The sequence below is a fragment of the Danio aesculapii genome, chromosome 7 (assembly GCF_903798145.1).
Source record: "Danio aesculapii chromosome 7, fDanAes4.1, whole genome shotgun sequence".
NCBI classification, from domain to species: Eukaryota; Metazoa; Chordata; class Actinopteri; order Cypriniformes; family Danionidae; genus Danio; species Danio aesculapii.
In genome coordinates this window covers 24,547,517-24,566,993 of record NC_079441.1, presented here as the reverse complement: position 1 = coordinate 24,566,993, position 19,477 = coordinate 24,547,517, and the positions used below count along the sequence as shown (strand labels likewise).

The 19,477-nt window shown below is 37.2% G+C and overlaps 1 protein-coding gene across 1 annotated transcript; it reads right to left on the bottom strand.

Annotated features, from left to right (window-relative positions):
* Positions 1-225: 225 nt before the first annotated feature.
* Positions 226-16,826, bottom strand: nat16 (N-acetyltransferase 16). The gene is made up of 4 exons (XM_056461383.1): positions 16,683-16,826; positions 10,982-11,205; positions 9,066-9,290; positions 226-8,962 (listed from the first exon to the last, which is right to left on the bottom strand). The coding sequence occupies exons 2-4, from the start codon at positions 11,195-11,197 to the stop codon at positions 8,396-8,398; spliced, it is 1,008 nt and encodes a 335-aa protein (XP_056317358.1). The 5' UTR covers positions 11,198-11,205; positions 16,683-16,826; the 3' UTR covers positions 226-8,395.
* Positions 16,827-19,477: the final 2,651 nt, after the last annotated feature.

Sequence of the window (19,477 nt, the reverse complement as noted above, 5' to 3'; positions counted from 1 at the left end):
GTAAATGTAAATGTAAAAATCTAATCTATATGAGTACTGTGAGCTTACTTAATTTAAGTTAAAGTAATGAGGTATTTAAATAACTCATTACCTTCAACACTGAGTTCAAACTCTTTTCAAATGAATTACCTTTCAGTAAATTTTGAGTTAACTACACTCATTTCATTTGATAAAGTTGACTGTTAGGTTTTACAGTGCAACATTCTTCAAAATATCTACTTTTGTTCAAAAACTCAAAGAGGTTTAGAACGAGTGAAGGGTGAGTAAATGGCAGAATTCTCAGTTTTAGGCTGAACTATCCCTTTAATAATGCCTCAATGCAGCACTGGGTTGTGTTTTATTTTTGGGAGCGCTGACTAAAGAGTCCATCATTAACATAACAGCTCATCAAAGATGTAAAACCCCTTCAACATGATCCTCAAGGAAAGAAATGAAACACGCTTAACAAACAACAAACTTGATTAGCAGCCTCTTACCAAGCATCCCCACTAGCAGTCAAAGCAATTCAAGTGCGCATACGCCTGCAATGGTCAGGAGTATCTTCTCGTTGACTAAGGCCTAGATTGGCATGTATTTTGTGTATTGTCAGCTGCTGGTCCTGGCATTTGTCTGTAACCTGATTTGTGTGCTGTGTGTTGTACTGTAGGTCACTTTGAAAGCATCTGCTGAGCTTATGCTAATGCACATTGTAATGCATAATTTACAAAAATGAATATGCGGCTCATTCATTCTATGCCTTGTTTGCTTAAAGGTTGGTTTAGTGATTTTTTTTTTCTTTCTTTTTTTTCTTCTTTTTTTCTTTTCTTTTTGTTCGTTTGCTTGTTTATTGCTAAATAGCAGTACAATATACAGTTAGGTAGACACACACAAATATCTCTACGCTTCGATTAACAATTTGGAAAATAAAACACTTACACTAATACATCAATTCAAAACATCACTTAGCGAAACTATGCTGCTTAGATACATGTTGTTCATCCTGATAAACTGCATTGCAAAGTCCTTTTACAAATTCATTTGATCAACAAAATATTAGTCACAGGTCTACAAAGAAAGCCGTTTGTTATCTGCCATATTTTCATTCTTGCAAAGGAGTTACTGCATAAGAGCTCATTGCGGTTACGGTGTTACAATGGTAAATGACAAACACTCTAACAACATAAAGAAAAACTAGTTCAAATTTAAAATGGTAAATGCTTATGCACAAGGTAAAGTGAAAGAAAAACACAACAAAAGGTGACATTAACCAGAAGACTGCAGTGACGCTGTTTGAATTCATTCACATGCTTCAGTCTTAAAAACAAAACCGAGCTGGTTTTAAGCTCCCAAAAAAATTCAGCGTACAATTTTTTTTTTCAAAGGAAGTCCAGAATTTCACAATTTGGGGGCTTTTTCAAAGCTGTGTATTGAATTGGGATGGATTTGGGGCTTTCAAAAAAGAATGAAAAGAAAACAAAAAGAAAACAGTTGTGTTTTCTACTGCATTCAACATCTTTGAAAGATCTTTGGGAAATTGTTAAAAGAATAACTCGTCCCACTTGACGCCTTCTAGATTTGCTTTTTACATAAATTATGTACATACTCTTCGATGTTAGAGATATAAACAAAAACTTAAGTGCAGGAACTTTGTCCTATACATATTAAACAAACACAATGTTACAATATTCAGTAGAGCACAGACTAGTTTCGTTGGCATATCCATTACTTAAGATAAGGTTACTGCGTACCATATGCCGAGCCACATTATAATCTGCTTCTGGATCATCCTGGATGACCATTCTGGATCATCCACCCATTTACAGTTTCTTACTAACATTCGTTGGTACATTTAACATTAAAGGCAAATTTCAACTCTTGAATTAAACGAATAGGGAATGAAATTAGTTTTTGCAAATGAAGTTTGACACCCAGAATTCATACTCAAGTTATCATAGAACAAAACATAAATACATAAATAATAGCAAATTACAGTTTTTAGTTTACAATTCACACACGAAAACTGCTGCTGTTCTAGTTTTGGAAACATTTGTAAATATGTATTGTATATTAAAATATTCAAGCTGAGCTATTTGTTAAGTATACAAAGAACTAGGTATATAGAGATGCACACAATTACCACAATACTGCAAGCAAAACAAAACAAAAAAAAAAAGTTATTTTATACAATTATAGCCTGTAGTTTCTAAAATGTATATCATGGCTAAAGAAAAGGAGAAAAAGTTTACCCTTAGCATTTTTTTAAAATACCCTTTTCAAAAACTTGTTCCACCATTAATTGGTACGTTATCACCGATTCCAGTCTGACAGGTTGTAAATGTCAATGTATTAGTATAGGGTTTGTGCTCGGTGTACATCTAGTCACATGCTCAATGTAAAGCCCTTCCCCACCCAATCACACAACATGCACATTTCAAAAACCTCTCATGGATTATAAGGTTTTTAAAAAATTACTGTATTTAAAATAGTTCTGCATCTCTCACAATCTTTGAAAAATGAAACAGACAAAGGTAACAAAATACTAAAATACTTTTCCATTAGTTGTCACATCACTGCTTGAGAATAAGCAGTCATATTGGGTAATAATAATAAAAAAAAACTTTTAAAAAATGAAACAGTTTTCACATAATCAGAATGCCTATGGCATTGAAACTGTATGCACCCTCTTGATTGACAGTTGGCCATGAGTTCTTTTGTTGTTGTTGTTGTTGTTGTTGTTGTTATTTTTATGAAAATCTCAACACAGGCTCATTCTGATTACGTACACCTATATTCATTTCTGGAGAGAGCAAAATACGTCCCAGGAGCTGCATTTTTTTGCAGTTTTTGTTTTTACGTGTCCACCAGAGTGTCACTGTGTAGGCTTTTTTCAAATGTCTAATTTCCCTTGCGAGTGCCATTTGTGCCTGCTGTTCTTGCATAAATCCACCAGAGGTCGCTGTCGACTGACTGATTTATTGACTGACCAACCGACCGATACCCCCACCCTCTCCTTCCCTAAACCCAACCAATAGTGTTTTAAAAAGCAACGTTTAAACCACCCACCCTCTTCCCAAAACCCAACCGCAGTCTTTTAAAAAGCATTCAGAAAAAGAAAAGCCCCCAGATTTTTACCACGTTTTCAGATTTTACCATGTTCGCACCCTGTTATTTACTTGTTTATTTTATTTTTTAGCTTTGTTTTTGTCTTACCTGTTTTCTGAAACCGTTCTTCTTCAAACTCGAACCCCGTTGTCACGGTCAAGTCCTCTCTGCATCTCAAGTCTGCTGACCTACATGTCGAGCTACCGGATAAACTGGTAACAGCGGAAAAGACGTCCATACGGAGGTAAGCGGTCAGCTGGTAAGCACGAAAAGAAATGACATCATACCGTCCCATAGCGTTTATTTTAAAGTCGAAATGCAGCCATAAGTTGCTCAGGCTACATAATTCGCGATCTTCAGAAATGTATATAGGGCTACGTTTTCAGAATGAGCCTGTGTTGGAAAACCTCACCTAGAAGCATTGGTTTCCCATCATATGTATATTCCGAATGCACAAACACACAAAACAAGACACCCAGTTTGTATCCAGGGCTAATGGGAAGACTTGAGTAAAAACAAACTCAACAGCCACTGCTGCGTCAAGAGAATGAATGACATGGACATTCAAACCACAACCACCTTCTTGAGGTCTGTAGAAATCATGGTCCCTGCTTTGCTGATAGTGGTTAACATGTCCACCAGCGGTTTATTCAGAACGGTACAGTGTGGTTTATTCAGACCATGGTCAATAAGATGGAGCTTTGTAGATTAAAAAACATTCTCAAATGGAAACAAAAAGATTTCTGTGTGAGTGAGATCCACTGAATGACCATGACTGTTACAGCAACACACACCGATGGTTTAATGAAGATCCCAACTGTGCTTTGGAATATCTACATATATCTACAGTATAAAGTGCAGCACATCAGAACAGCCGGATGAACGCTTAATCCCATAGGAGCATGATGATTCTGACATGGCATGAGATAAAATACAGTTTGCATTGGGATCCAGTTGCATTTTACCTCCAAATACCGCACGAGATTTGTAGATCAAATGGAACAAAAAATGGCATAGTGCGCCACAGGTGAAAAATACCTGCGTTGTTTAAGCCATTTCAGAAGCATCTGTGTACAGACACTATGGGGTTTTGTTTCTTTTTCAATGGAAAACAAGGGAGAAGCAGAGTCGAAGCTCTGATAGTGCAAATCAGCGTGAGATGACCCGCCGATTCAGTTAATGTTTTCAGTTTTGTAACGTTCAAATAGTGACTTGAAATTGGAAATCTCCCTGGTGGTTTTCCCCTCGTAAAACATACAAAACACAGCTGATTCTAGTACACTTAAAGCCCTTCAGAAACATTACAAAGCAGTCAGGAAAACAAAAAGCAAAAGATGCCATATAAGCAAGATGTAAAACCAGGAATAGGTGGTCTGCATATGACAGGGCTTCTTGTGTTAAGCTCTCCTGCTCACTCTTTCCATGTGTCAGGCTGATAGGGATCAGGTGGAAGGTAAAGGGAGTCTGGGGCGAACCCTTGTTCTACGCAAGATGACACTCTCACTATCCGGTTTCACTTACTCTGAGACGAGGCCTGAAACTTAAGCTGGCCCGCAGACATACAGGATAACCAGTGTCTGTGTATATATTAGCTTTTGTGTGTCTTAGCACTCGAGGTACTGCTGTAGTGCTGAATCTGTCAAAGCAAACCCAGGCTCATGAAAAAATATGTGCCTGTGGCCACATTTTTGCAGTTGCTTTGTTTTGATTGTGTGCACCGTTAACCGGTTTTCCTTTATCTGAGTAAGGTCATTAACGGCTTAAGCATGAAAAAGTTGTCGATGCTAGATCCTGCTCACCAAGGCTGCATTTATTTAATCAAAAACACAGTACAAATTGTAATTGCACTATAAAATAACTGTTCAAAAGTAGTTTATAGTTTATTTAATCATTTATTCCAGTGATTTTAAAGATTAATTTTCAGCTTCATTACTTCAGTCTTTAGAGTCACATGCTCCTTCAGAAATCACTCTAATTTTAATTATTATTATAATAAAAAAAGCTGACCCCAAACATTTGACTGGCAGTGCAGTTCATTTAATAAATACTTTGAACGCATTGGGATTACTCACCTTTATTTACAGTCAACTAATCGATTTGTACAGTACATTTTGAGGAGACAACACTGTTATCATAATTTGCTTGAAATGTGTTTATCTTATCTCAAACTGCAACATATTGTTTGTATAGATTTTTTTATTTTTTGAGAAGTTTTACAAAAATCTTGCCAAATCCACATCTTTTTCTTTTGAGCCTGGGTAACTAAATACAAGTGTCCCGTTTAGGGTGGTCAACCTATGTTGTCCTTCTAAATACTGAGATATACGATGGCACATATTACAAACACAAGGCTCGATTGCCTCTCTGGCTAAAGATTATTTCCCTTTTTTATATCACAAATACAGCATTGTAAATAATTCCTTGCAATAGTCCCTAGTCATTGTCACAATTCAAAATTAACGTTTACTCCTATTTGGAGTGGTAACATGATCTGGATCACATTGTCATCTATTCCTAGCCCCAGCTTCAATCTCTCACGTCTCTCCCTGCAATCTTTTTTCCATTCCAGAAAAAGAAAGTGAAAAGCCACTTCATAATTGAAAGAAATGGGTTTAGAGTTCACTCCTTGCGTGCCAGCGAAACAAGGGGCAAGTATCCTTTACTTCGCTTCGCCATCAGGTGGTCACATGCCTCTAACCTTTTATAGTCTCATGGCCCTGGCACCGGGACCTGTGTAAAATATTGAGTTACAAGCTCCTGCACAATTCACAAATACTTAGAAAGGCAATTAGATTATCAGAAGTGCTAAATGGTGGAGTTGAAAGATTAAAACAACAAATAAAGAGAGAGAAATAATCTTAAATGACTACTGGATCAGATGTCAAGCAGAATAAAAGTGGCAAAAGAAAAGTAACAGCGAAATATGAGGCTAGTGACCAAACCTGAAAAATAAAATGACCGATTACATCACAATTAAAATCTAAATGCACGGCACTATGTACAAACACAAAAATACACATTTTGGGTCTCTAATCCATCATGACAAGTGCTTGAGAGGAGAAATAGGTTATTTAAAAGTAGCAAGGTTGCATTTAGTAGCTTTTAAAGGCCAAAAGAAACCGTTTGGAGTTGAGAAAATGTAATTTTCTTGAAAAACCGAAGCATATTCCTTGTGTTTCTCGAATGTATATTTTTGAAACTGATCTTTCCTCTGAAAGCACACAGCCGGCATGAAGGATTCTGAGATATGAACAAAGATTCCCTTTCAAATCAACCATATACATTTATATATATGTACACCTATACAAATGTGAGAAACTGCCGTTTGAATTTCACTTAATAATCAGTAAAATGCCATGACTCTAAAAATAAAAAAGGCTGCCTGTTTGCCATTTATGAATTCTGACCGCAATACAAGTCCCATAATGCCTGTGTCCAAATGAAGGAGGAGTGGAGGCCTCCTTTTCCGTCAGTGGATGTGGAGAGTTCATAAAAGGGCACAAAAGAAGTCCACCAGACACATCATTAGCAAAAAGAATAAAGAAATTAATTTTGTGGATGAAGAATCCGATTCTGAAACTCAAAATCCACATTAAATGTATATACACTAATGAAAGATGTTGCGTTTAACCTTCCAGTTATAAGCAGAAAATGAGTATTCGCGTTTCCTGATGTGTGTCTGTCATTCAGTGCTTCAGGGAAAAGATCCTCCTTCAATCTGCGTTTGGGGCAAATTAACCGCAAAATAACTTGTGAGGAATTTCTGTTCTTCTTTATGCATGTTGGTAATTATTCACTTCACTTTCTTTCAAAACAAAGCCGGTTGAAGGACATTATGTCCTGTATGTTCTGTGTTATAAAAATGAGCACTGTCGATCTAAAAAAAACATATCTGTAGAGATGAGCATCTTGTTTTGCTCATGTTTCCGATTCCTGATTAAGGAATATAAATAATTAAATAAAAATCTGTGTAGATGAGTGGTTGTCACTTGGTCAGTTTTCCAATAGTCCAGAACATAAGATTTTCATTTCCTGATTGCTTAAAGAAAAAAAAGAGTGGTTGTCGATGGTGTTGCTCAGTTTTCCGATTGTCCAGAAAATGAGATTTTTGTTTCCTGATTTCCAGAACTCGTGTTTCCTTAAGATCACGTTTCTTCTGATTCATAGGTACTTGATTGAGGAAAATCACTATATAGTGATGCCTACACTGATTTAGTTTTAAACCTAATGGTGGATCCCTAAATTTAATTGACCTGCCTTCTGTATTTAATTGTGATCCTGTCAAACAGATTATAATTATGTTAAAAAATAAAATATGAATGAAATAAAAAAACACGACTGTTTCATTATTAGTTATTAATAGTATCTAACTGAATGTACTTCTAGCAATATTCCAGTGTATTATTGAAATTGCACTTTGAAACTACAGTTAGGTACAAATACTTCATTTTAGCAAACAGGTTCAAGTACTTAAAGCAAAAAAACATGAGACTGTCATCTAAATGTATAAGCCAGACATTTATAATATGATACCGAGTTTTAAAAGCACTGCGAAGTACTTCTAGAGGAACGACTATTAAAGACAATTTTACGAGGAGCACATCAGAAAGGTGTCTATTCTGAGAGTCCATTTCCCAATGTGGAAATTGTAGCTATTTCAAGTCAATTCAAACTGCCTTTAAAGAACATTTCGATCTATATATGGGCTGTCATAAAGTCCCATTAAAATGTTTTGTTTGTTTTTCCCTCCAAATACACTAGCAGCTACAGTGCCACCTTCTTAAAAAGCAACAGACACTAAAGTGAGATCCCATTAGTATTATTTGTTTTTTCATAAAGTGCCCTAAAGATTGTGCAGTTTTCTTTTCAACTCAGCATGAGTAAATATGCTTTCACTGTCAGCGATGCCGACAGAAATAAACAGGCCTGGAACAGTTTGGGTCCCCATTTTTATATATATATAATCTAAAACCGCTCCCCTCTTTCCCGGTCCCTGTCCTGTCAGCGCCACCGTTTACAGTACTGCATATGGAAATAAATTAGGTAACCTAAACAAGCGTCTACTACGTTTATTCTAGTTTGTTCTCTTACATGCGTTTCGTTTTTAATTCGTTAATTTACTCATTAATTGTCGTTAAAATAAATTAAATCCTATGATAGCGTCTTCATTAAGCGGAATAGAACTGAAGCTTTTTTCGTCCCTTTAAAGTAGATATTATAGGTGCCATATTTGAAAGAGCTGTTAAATTTCCTTTTGTTTACTATTTAGGTTTGGCATCTAATTTGAAGGGAAAGTGTTTCTGCAGCTGGTCGACTAAATGACGTCGGACTCCACTACGCACTGCTCCGTGTACTCCTTGACCAGCTCCACTTTTAGGGTCTCCCGAAAGAATTCAGCCATCGGCTTCCACAGCGCAGGCTCCATGAACACCTGGCACATGACGTAACCCTTCAGAGTGCCAGTGTGGCGCCTCAGGTGGCACAGCAGCTGCTGGATGGCCAGCGTCAGGTCTTTACCAAACATGTCGATGTTGAGGTAGTACCAGTCGTCACCGATTGGCACGTGAAACGGGAAGGTGCACAAGCTGGTCATGGTTGGGCGCTTGGCATCGTCGACCATCCAATCGATGTCCTTCTTCATCAGGATGGCCATGTTGCTGGGCAGAGGCTTGAAGGGCTGCCAGTCTTGAACGATGGTGGCATTGGGTAGGACGTCCTGCATTAGCACATCGCTTAAGAAGAGCTGATGCACTTCTGCTGGCTCCAAGCGGACCGGGATGTTTGCGGTGGACAGAGCCTCTCCTGCTACACTGATATTGGGCCCGAGATCACCAAGGCGTAATTTTAGGTCTTCAGCACGGAAGCGCACCAGGAGGATTCCCTTTTTATTTGAATCATGCGACAGAATGAAGATATTGTGGCTTTAGCTGGTTTTACTCAAGACAGCCTAAACACAATGAATATTTCATGTAAACATGTCTTACCTGTTTGGTGATGAGCCGGTACTTCTGGAAGTCTTTTGGCCCCAGTTGGTCGTCTCTGGTCAGTCTGCTGACTTTAACGTCAGGGTACTTGGACTTGACCAGTTGAGAACAAAACCGCAGAAGTACCCCAGCTACACCTTTCCCCCTCTCCTGTGGGGCAACACGAAGCCCTTCCACCAGCATGGTCTCGCCATCATCGATGACACACACCGACTCCAGCGCAATCTGGAGAATGTAGGTGCATAAAAGTTATATCTATAACAAAGTAAAGGATAACTTTTTAAACCTGAAATACTGCACATTTCATTTAAAAGGCACCTAATTTACCCCTTTTTCAAGATTTAAGATTAGTCTTTTAAGTCTCCAGAGTGTGTCTGTAAAGTTTCAGCTCAAAACACCCATCAGATTATGTATTATACCTTTCAGAATATAGAATTTTCTGCTCTGAACACAATGTAGCTGTTTTGTTGCCTGTGACTTCAATGCTAGTTCTCTCCGCTCACTGTTCCCACGTCCACAAATGAATGTCCACAAACTGGAATTGAAGCGTCTTCTTTTATAATTGTGCTGACATGCGGCTGTGCTGATAAAGACTGTAAAATTTCTCTAATTCATTACAAACATGCACTGTTTTAAAAACGTTTTAAACTTGTAAAACTCATTCTTGATCACATTTGATGATGATTGATGATCACAGAGTGCTGAACAGATCTTTTAATCCCAGTTTCTTTGCGCAAGTCCTGTCTTGGGACTTGATATGATTATACACATTACTATGGAGACATGTTAATATGTGGCTGTCAATCAATTTAGTGGGCGGGGAAACCACAATCCTACTTCACGTTGCGTTCGGCTTCAAAATGGGAGGGATTTTGATCCTATTTTAATGTCAGTAAATTTTTTTAAAGACTTATTGTATTTAAATCACTCCACTATGACTGTGGACACACTGTACCTAGACACAGTTCTGTCCAAACAGCTTACAAAAGATAATTTTCATCATAGGTGCACTTTAAATAAAGTCAAAAACACAGTATAGCATGTACATTCATCACATTGCGAAAGGCTAAGATTTTATGCCATTTCTAGTGACACTTAGCAGAACTACCAAATAAATCATGTTTTCAAATGTTTTTCAAATGCCTTTTTTGCATGTCACAACTTTCCCAATTAAAACAATATAAATTTAGATTAAATTACAGCTCTATAAAAGTTAATCTTGTCACAATTGGTAAAAGACATATTAAGAATAACTTGACATTAACATGTTGTGAAGATACTTTGCAAATTTGAGGTATCAACTGAATCAAATGGCATATCAACATTCCATATAATTCCTCCATCTTGTGAAAAAAACATTCCCACACTGGCTAAAACCTTCCGGCTCAGCCTGTTACTGCAGCCACATCCTAAACTCTGACTATTGGGTGCATTAAGGTATGCAAATACATAAGTTGACCATCCAATAATGCAATGATTTATTTTATGGTCCTGACACTTTTACATATGTATTGATATTTTAGTTTAGTTGGCTAACTTAATTTGTACCAACTTTATTTCAGTATTATGACATATTTACAGTTGAACAGATTATTCGTAAGTTTATTTAATTTCATATAGGCTTGAATTGATATAAGCAGTGGCTGCATTTCCCAAAAACCTAGATTCTTAATTCTTAATTGCCATTTAAGAATTTCACATTCTAGGATGGGATTAAACAGTGTCTAGTAATACAATAAACCAGTGTATGGGATGGTATTTTGTCAGCATGCTAGATGTCAGAGTATGGCAAGTGCCATATTAAAACGCCGCCCCTGCATATAAGTGAATACATAATTCATTTTGGGTGAACTTTTCCTTTTAAGGCCTGAAGATGGAACATGTATGCACAAAAGCCTCCATATCCGCTTTCTTACCACTTTCCCTTGCTTGCGAGCCAAAATGACAGTGCGGTTGCCCTCTTGCAGCCAAGCCTGATAGCGGGAGGGCAGATAGTCCAGACCGCCATAGATGTCCTTGCTCATGGCCATAATGTCATCAAAGTCCTCCTCTGTGGCCACTGTAAACTGTAGACCGGTCTGAGGAGGAGCCTCAGGGAGCTGAGAGCAAGGCAGGCTGTTTTCAATCTTCATCCTTTAAGCTAAAGACAGAGAGAGATACAATGAGATTTCAACTTGAACATCACACTATGATCTCTGACCTCAGATTCGGTTTACCTTTATTTTAAGTTTTCCAAGATAAAAACAAATGTGTGCAGGTGCTTATCAACCCAGTGCAAGGTTTGAGCTTGATGTCGCAGTGCTTATCTTCCCGCGCCAACACGCCAGCAGGTTGGCATCAATAGTGGTAACCATGCCCAAATGTGAGACAGCCAACGCACATACACAGACATGTCCACCTCCTATTGCCAGAACCCTTAATCCTTTTTTTAATTCTCACTGAACAGCATTGCCCTGGTTCCCAGAGGAAAATCAACACATTTTTGTAAAGACTTGGGAAATAATGGTGTGAGACGTCCAGGGGAAGGTGGAGCGGATGGGTAGGCAGATGTGTGCAGGCACGCATACATGGGTGCTGAGTGTCGGGGGATTGAAAGGCTGAAAATCCGTGCAGGGGGAGCAACGCTGCAAACAAGTCACAGAGAAAACATTGTTTGCACCCCCTTGAGCCCTTACCGGTTGAGAAAGCCCTGGTACTTTTCCATTGATGCACTACTGTAATGGGAAAGCCCTCCATGTCCGCCTGTTTGGGTTTGGCAAACGTGTATTGGGCAGCACTTTGTAAGGCTGTGACAAAAACTATTCATTCATGCTTCATTTGCCTATTGCTATGCAATATTCGATTTCCACATTTCCATGTGACCGTCTCTCTCAGTCTTTCATTTGTCCTTCGATTTGTAATGGTGTAGTTCGCTTAAACCGAACGGATGTCTGATATTTCCATTGGGCTGAATCAATGTTTTACCCTAGTTTCCCTAAACTAACTCATGCCCAGTCTAAATCTGGGTAACCCTTATTAACCCCAAATTAATTTAGCCCTGAAAATAAGAGAACGAAAAATCAAAGCACCAATTAGCAAATTCCATCAGGTTGGTGCAGTCTGTGAGGCTGGATAGAAGTCTTTTAATGAGGTCCAAACAATCTCCAAAAAAAAGAGGTTCAAAAATATACGTGAAACTTACAACTTCTCTTCAGCACCAAACGTGTTAATTAGTGCTTGTGAACATGTAGATATTGTGCGTGACATCTTCAGCTGAGATGTGTTATATAAATGCCGCTGTTATATCACAGGGCTTGTCATCTCTCTGTAGGATACACTTTAAATTCGCCTCAGGCGGAGTTATTACAATTACATCACACTGAAGGAGAGGATGGATGTGAAAATAGTATAACATCAGGAAGGAGAAACACGCTTTACCTCTTAACTGTTGAACACAGATGTGAAAATGAAGGTAATTCATAAATGCTTCATAATACAGATCCTAGGTTGGATTCTATTTTTAAACATTTAAGCTTTAAAATGAAATAGACCTTTAAAGTCACTACAAAGTCAATCCACTGTATGAAATATGAACTTTTTTACTGTAAAATGCTTATTTGTAAAGCCCTGGAAAAAAGACAACCAGCCAATATCTTACTGTTTTATAAATAAGTATTGGATTATTTCTACCGTTGATCTGAGTCAGATGCACGATGTTGGCCATAAGGCTTTTGATTGGTGCCTTCCACATGACAAAGCATAATGTACACAGCAGATGTGTGCTTTAAAAGTGGTCATGCTAGAGGGAAGACAAGATGCCCTCAGTGTGGGAGTTTTTCACAGTGCAAAAGAGGATTGCAGAATTGCAATTTGTACACGCTTGTGGAAAAGGAAATGCTTTAAAATAATATGAGGTGTCCACTGTGTTTGTAGCATTTTGTTTTTGGAATCAAGATGTATATCTATTGACTTATATGTCAGTTTTCACCTTCATTACATAAAGTTATCATATCTGCCAAATTGTCCAAATCAATGCATCCCTGAGCCATTTGGAATCTAATTTTGCTATAAAATCAAAGCCATATATCCAATGATGTTACATGTTTGAATCTAATATCACAAAAATTGTGGTTTCAGTGGGACTTCGACACAGTTCAACAAATACTGAAAGACTCCTTTAAATGTCTGTCACAGATCAATCAGTTTCAATCAATCACCATATCAATATCACTATTAAAAACGTGAAAGTCAGAAAATGTGAAATCCTGATTGTCAGGCATTTATAACAATGTTTGCTCTATCCAGATTACAAAAAGATTTGAATATAGAATAGTTTGTATTTTGTAACTAGACTACTTCTCCACAAGTACTCGGACCTCAGGATAAGAATCTTCCCTTCTGTCTTTTGGCAGCCTCTTTCACCCAAAGCTACATTTTATCAGTTCATGAATTTCCTAGGAATCACACCCAAGATATGGCTGTTGCTAAGATGCTCTACAGTGCGAGACATTTCACAGTCCCGACTGTGGTTATAGATCTGGGTTGGCAATATAAAAATGTTCGACCATTGCAAAGAATGATCTGTGGGCTGCAAAGCACTTAACCTCAGTTACTCCAGTGGGATTATCTTTTAAATAATAAATGTATGGTGGATTGTTTTAAATAAGTGTCTGCTAAATGACTTCTTGCTTAAAGGAATAGATTTATACCCTTTTATGCAGTTTTCACTTGTGCCAAACCTGATTTATCCTGGAGAATGCTGAGAAAAAAAGCCTATTCTTCAGAATACCTTGTTCTGTGTTTAACAGATGAAAAAATCCTAAATGTTTAGCACTACTTAACTTAAATGATGAGGAAAAATTCATTTTTGTGTGGACTATCTCTTTAAATTAACAGCATAGAAGTGATTATTACATATTTAACCCCTGCTCTCGCATTCTGTTCAAGCTGTAAAACTGCTTTGGTCATGTAGATTATCATGAGATTAAAAAAGCCAATGATTTAACACATACCATTCTAGTGAAGTGTCTCATTTGACCAAGGATTTGGCACAATTTTGACAATCAATGAGCTTCAGGAGAGAAGCTGCTCAGTTTATTTGAGATTTGAACCATTAAAGACTATTAATTTTCACTGTACGCTGTTTTACTGCAGAATGTTAACAACACAATCACATAATACTCACTGTACCATCAATGTAAAGAACAAAACAAAGATCAGACATGTCTGTCTGTGAATCACAGTTTCATTTTCATCATGGAATCACACTAAGGATTAAGGATCCACAATATATCATGTCATTGCATCTCAGGCGGATCCCCTCCCGTCTATTTGTTTATATAAGTTCATTAGACCAGATTATGGAAGAGATAACCTTGAAAAATAATGTCTCTTTCATAATATCAACATTTTAAATCACTGCGGTATGATTTAGAAAGGCTTATGTGTAATATTTAGATTTAAAAATTAGTGTTTATCAATGCGTGACGTACTTGCCGTAATGCTATGAAATGAGTTTACTCTCGATGCTTTTGTGCTTTAAATGCTTTTTTCCCATGCACTGTCATAATGGTGTCTCATGTCAGCATAAAATCAAACTGGTATTGGTTTAAATCGTCAATAGTTTGGAACACACATTTAGGTCAATGATAAGTTCTGTCCAGTCACATGTGGTGAGCATAAGAGCAAAGTAGACACAGCAAGTGCTTTATGAATACATGACAGCAATCTGAGAATACCAAAGAATTTGTGATTTAACAGAACAGCGCCCCTTATTATTCTCCCACACTTCATTATAAAGTCTGGGTTATGAGACACAAAATTAGTAATTTTGACGTATTTTTGCACTGCTCAGTATATACAACAGTACTTCACAAATGGCTCCAAATAGAATTTTTAAAACGATATTTAATTATCTGAATGTTTCTTTCATATTTAAATTTCTGAACTTCCAAGTCATGTTAGAACCAAGCATTTAGGCTTCAAACCTGGTGCCAATGTTGGGGTTAGGGGTAAGGCTCACAGAGAACTATCATATGACACAAGGCATATGAACTATTTTTATGGTCGGGTTTTGTCCTTTTTTGGAGCATGACTCCCAGGGCCACTATGAATGGATGGAAAACAGCTGTGTAAAGATTCTTTTAAAAAATCTTCACTGTGATCCATGGAGGAAAACAAAAAGAGAGCGAGTAAATAATAACGAAATTTCCATTTTTTTTAAATTGCATTGCATTTGTTTGCATGTTTGATAAATTCTCGACAGAAACAAATGTGTTCTTGACTAAACACATTTATATCTGTCAATAGTAATGTGTCAAACATGCAAACTCATGGAATTATGACCACCAAAAACACACCTCACTTTTTTTAAACAACCCAAAGATATTTTGAAGAAACATAATTGACTTCCATAATGTTGTTTTTTTATGACTATGGCTGTCAAGAACAGTATGTCCCAGAATTCTTCAAGACATCCTCTTCTGTGTTCCACATAAAGATTTGGAGCCACTTGAGTAAATTGTGAGTACATTTTCATTTTCGGATGGACTACCCCTTTAAATTGTGCTCATTAACCGCAGTATGTGGAGCAACATCAAAAAACCCAAAAGTAGCATCACAAAATGGGCCAAGCATGGCACAAGCCTCGCACCACTGCAGCAGCTTTCCTGCACACCATGGCCATTAATAATAGGCCATGCCATATGTCTCTCCTAGTTCTCGCGGTTATGTCATGTGCACTGGAGGTATGGTGCGTCAGCATGGGCATTCACGTGCCAGTGGAAAATAACCATGATGCGGGCCGAGGCTGGAGACTTCACGCCGCACACAAGGGCACTTTCCACCAGTACATTAATAATCAAGCACTGCACTGCATTCGACCGAATTTCTGTGTGAACACAATCGATACACGATATTTTAACCGATGGTGCATTCAGCATCTTAAAGTCAAAGCGGTTCTCAGCATCACTGCAATAGGACCTCTATTCATTCGCCCCGCCCCCACTGCAAATACAATTTTAACATATAACACACACACACACACACACACACACACACACACACACATTCTTTTTTAAAGGGTGTAATGCATGCTATATTTAGGCTAATACACATATGTAATGTTTTAGTTTGCGTTTAAAGCTAATAGCAAGTGAATGAATGAATTAAATGTGTGCATTGTGAATAACGGTTTGACATGTCAAGCAGGGGGGAAATTCTTCATATCTTCTGTTTATAAAGCCGCTCTATTATTAGGATATATCAATAGAAGCACCGTTAACTTTTCCGTTTCCACCAATGTTGCAGTACCGGCATCCGGCATACATTGAAAAACGTCGCACGCACAGAGACAAATGGGCTACTCGGCATGAATGCCAACATGTAACAAAACCTATAATGAATGGGGGTCCCGGCGGATTCTTAGCATTACATTCGATGCCTGGTCGTATCTTAGAGATATTAATTTGGTGCCGCAAAATGGCCGCAAAAAGGATTATGCACGGCAAATGCGTGATATTCATGGCAATCCGAGGACGTGAAATTCCAAGTGCAGCGCCAGTGCGAGCTCGAGCTCCTGGCACACGCTGGGCTGCGAGAAAAACCTTTCTAGCGGGCACACTGGACCAGTTCACTTACCTCTGCGGCGCGCGTCGGACCCGTGAAGGAGACAGAGGTCAGATTGACAGATGCTGAATGGATGTATTGGATATATGGTTGCGCTGCGGATAGAAGGATGGCGGAATATTTAGTAGATGCCGGTTCGGACATCCAATATATGAAGTATGAGGTCACTGTGAAGCCCCTCCCATAATCGCCATCCCCATCCCCCAGTAAGGAGCAGAGTGGTATTGCCAACCCCCTGAAGCATCACCCAATCGTGATCGATCTCCCTCTCTCTCTTTCTCTCTCTCCATCTTTCTCCCTCACTCAGTCCAAGTGTGTACTAACCTATGGTACTATCATCATCATCACGAGTGTGTTGACTTAGTTTACATGCTTTGCTCCCCTTGGTTTTTGCATCGTAAATGGATACTGTACATACACTGCTGAATTTGAGTAAATGGGGTTTGCATACACAAAGGAGGTGGTGTACAGGTGTTCCAATTGCAAAGGTGACATTGGTGGCTTTGTGGAAGAGGACACTGTGGTGGGGTGGATTAAAGGCCTAAATGAATAAAAACTGCATTTTTAAGGCCAGGAATACACTCTAAAAAATATTGTTTAGACCAAACAAAAATAAATAAATAGCGCAACAGTTTGCATCAATATATTCAAGTTATGATAACATCTAACAAAATGAAGTTCAAACTAACTTTATTATGTTAGCCAAATGACCATTTCTTCTTCAATCAGATGCATTTTTACATAGCATCATCGAGTACTCAAAAAGTTGTTTCAACTATTTTTTTAAATTAAAATAGAAAACAAATCCAGTGTAATGTACTTAATTACATGCACGTTTTCAAGTTTAGAATGTCAAATAAATTGGCTCTATGCACAACTAGAGTTTTAAAGCCAACGATAAACTTCCGATGTTGCAGCTGGAAGGGCATCTGCTGTGTAAAACATATGCTGGATAAGTTGGTGGTTCATTCCGCTGTGGTGACCCTAGATTAATAAAGGGACTAAGCCGAAGGAAAATTAATGAATTTATCTAAAATCAAAAAACTTTAATGGAGATTTTTTATGTAAAAAAATACATAAAATTGGTAAGGGATATTAATTTCTATTGCTATATCTGATCAATGACAGAAACCTGTCATCTCTTTCTTTTTTTTTATTTCTTTTCTTTTTTGCTTAAACAGTCACAGGATTTTCAACCTCATGGGAAAATGTGTGGTATATTGATCACGTCCACTAAAAGCATGTTACCCAATCACCCACGTACCCCAGCTTATATCCTTTACATTATAATGATGTATTTGATTCTTATTTTTTTCTATATATAAATAATAATTGACAGATCCATCACAGAAATAGGACCTTTTGAAGGCCCACTGCTATAGTGCTTTTCCCCCTTGCAGGTTTGTAATTTTCTTATTTGGCTAACATTTTTATGGGTCACACTTTATTTTAATGTATTATTCATGCTATTAATAAACCGTTAACTAAGACTATTAGCTCAATAAATTACTAAGGTGCTTATCAATAGTTAGTAGTTAGGGTTAGGGGGTTAAGAATGTAGAATAAGATGATTTATAAGTACTAATAAACAGTTCAAATCAATAGGCATGAAATAAGCCAGTAGTTAATAGTGTGAATTGTTACTTAAACTAAAGTGTCACTGAAATGTGACTTCAGTTGTGGTGGTTAACATCATGTAATGTGACTGACACCAGTGAAACAAAACATGCGATGCATATGATTCAGATTAGTTACATGTCGAAAAGCTGAAAGAGTATGTAATGTTAATGTGTAAAACATTGCAAAAAAATGATACCCTGACTGTTTGCTCATATGAAAAATTCCCTTTCATCGTAATTTAGAATTATTAATAAGAATGCAATAGCATTATGAAGAGGGCGGGAAGTATCAAATAGAGCATTTGACTGGTCAGAAGATTTGATGAGAAACTGAAGTGTAAGGTGATGTAAAAAATCATTGATTTATTTTGCTGGATGTCACAAACCTACAGATTTGAATGTTTATATGCTATTAAAAATTATCTGTAAGTTAGCAGTTTTCCATATTTTGTGATTCATGTTTTTATTTTTCCCTGTTTATTTATGCTTTGGAATTACATTATGGGACCTTGATCTTTCTTCCAACAACTTTTAACCTTAAAAAGTAAAAAAAAAACTTTTATTGACATTTTTAATAGTGTAAAGTAATATATTGTCTGGGTTGGTGTTGTATATTACAGTACAAAAACCTTTTAATAAACTGACTGCCAGCACATTTTCTGTTACTTTAGAGACTTATTTCTCTGTATATTATTTCGTATACGTTGTTATTTTAAACTACTAAAATGTCAATAAAAGTCACTTTGGTAAACTGTAGAGTTGAATTTTCAACTTAAAAAGTCGACAGAGCAGAGATAATGGATTAAAGGTCCCATAATGCAATTCACAACCGTAAATAAACAGAAAACACTTGTGAATCACGAAATACAGAAACTGTTTTAGCAGATATTTTTTACAGTGTGTCTTACACACTGATGTATGCTAGATTATAGATAGAATAACATATTAGTAACATCTAAAAAAAACGTTAAATTTGATTTCACAGGGATATCTTAATATAATATTTATTTTTTGATAATAAAAAAGTCAAAGGTTTTGACCTATTTTGTTAAGCCTAATGAAATTGGTTACGGACTCTACAGATCATTTTATAAATAAATTTGGTGAACAAGGCAGGTTTGTTGTAGGAAAGAGAAGGAATTCTTTAGCATTCTCACAGCAATAAAGTACACAAGAAACACCTCACAG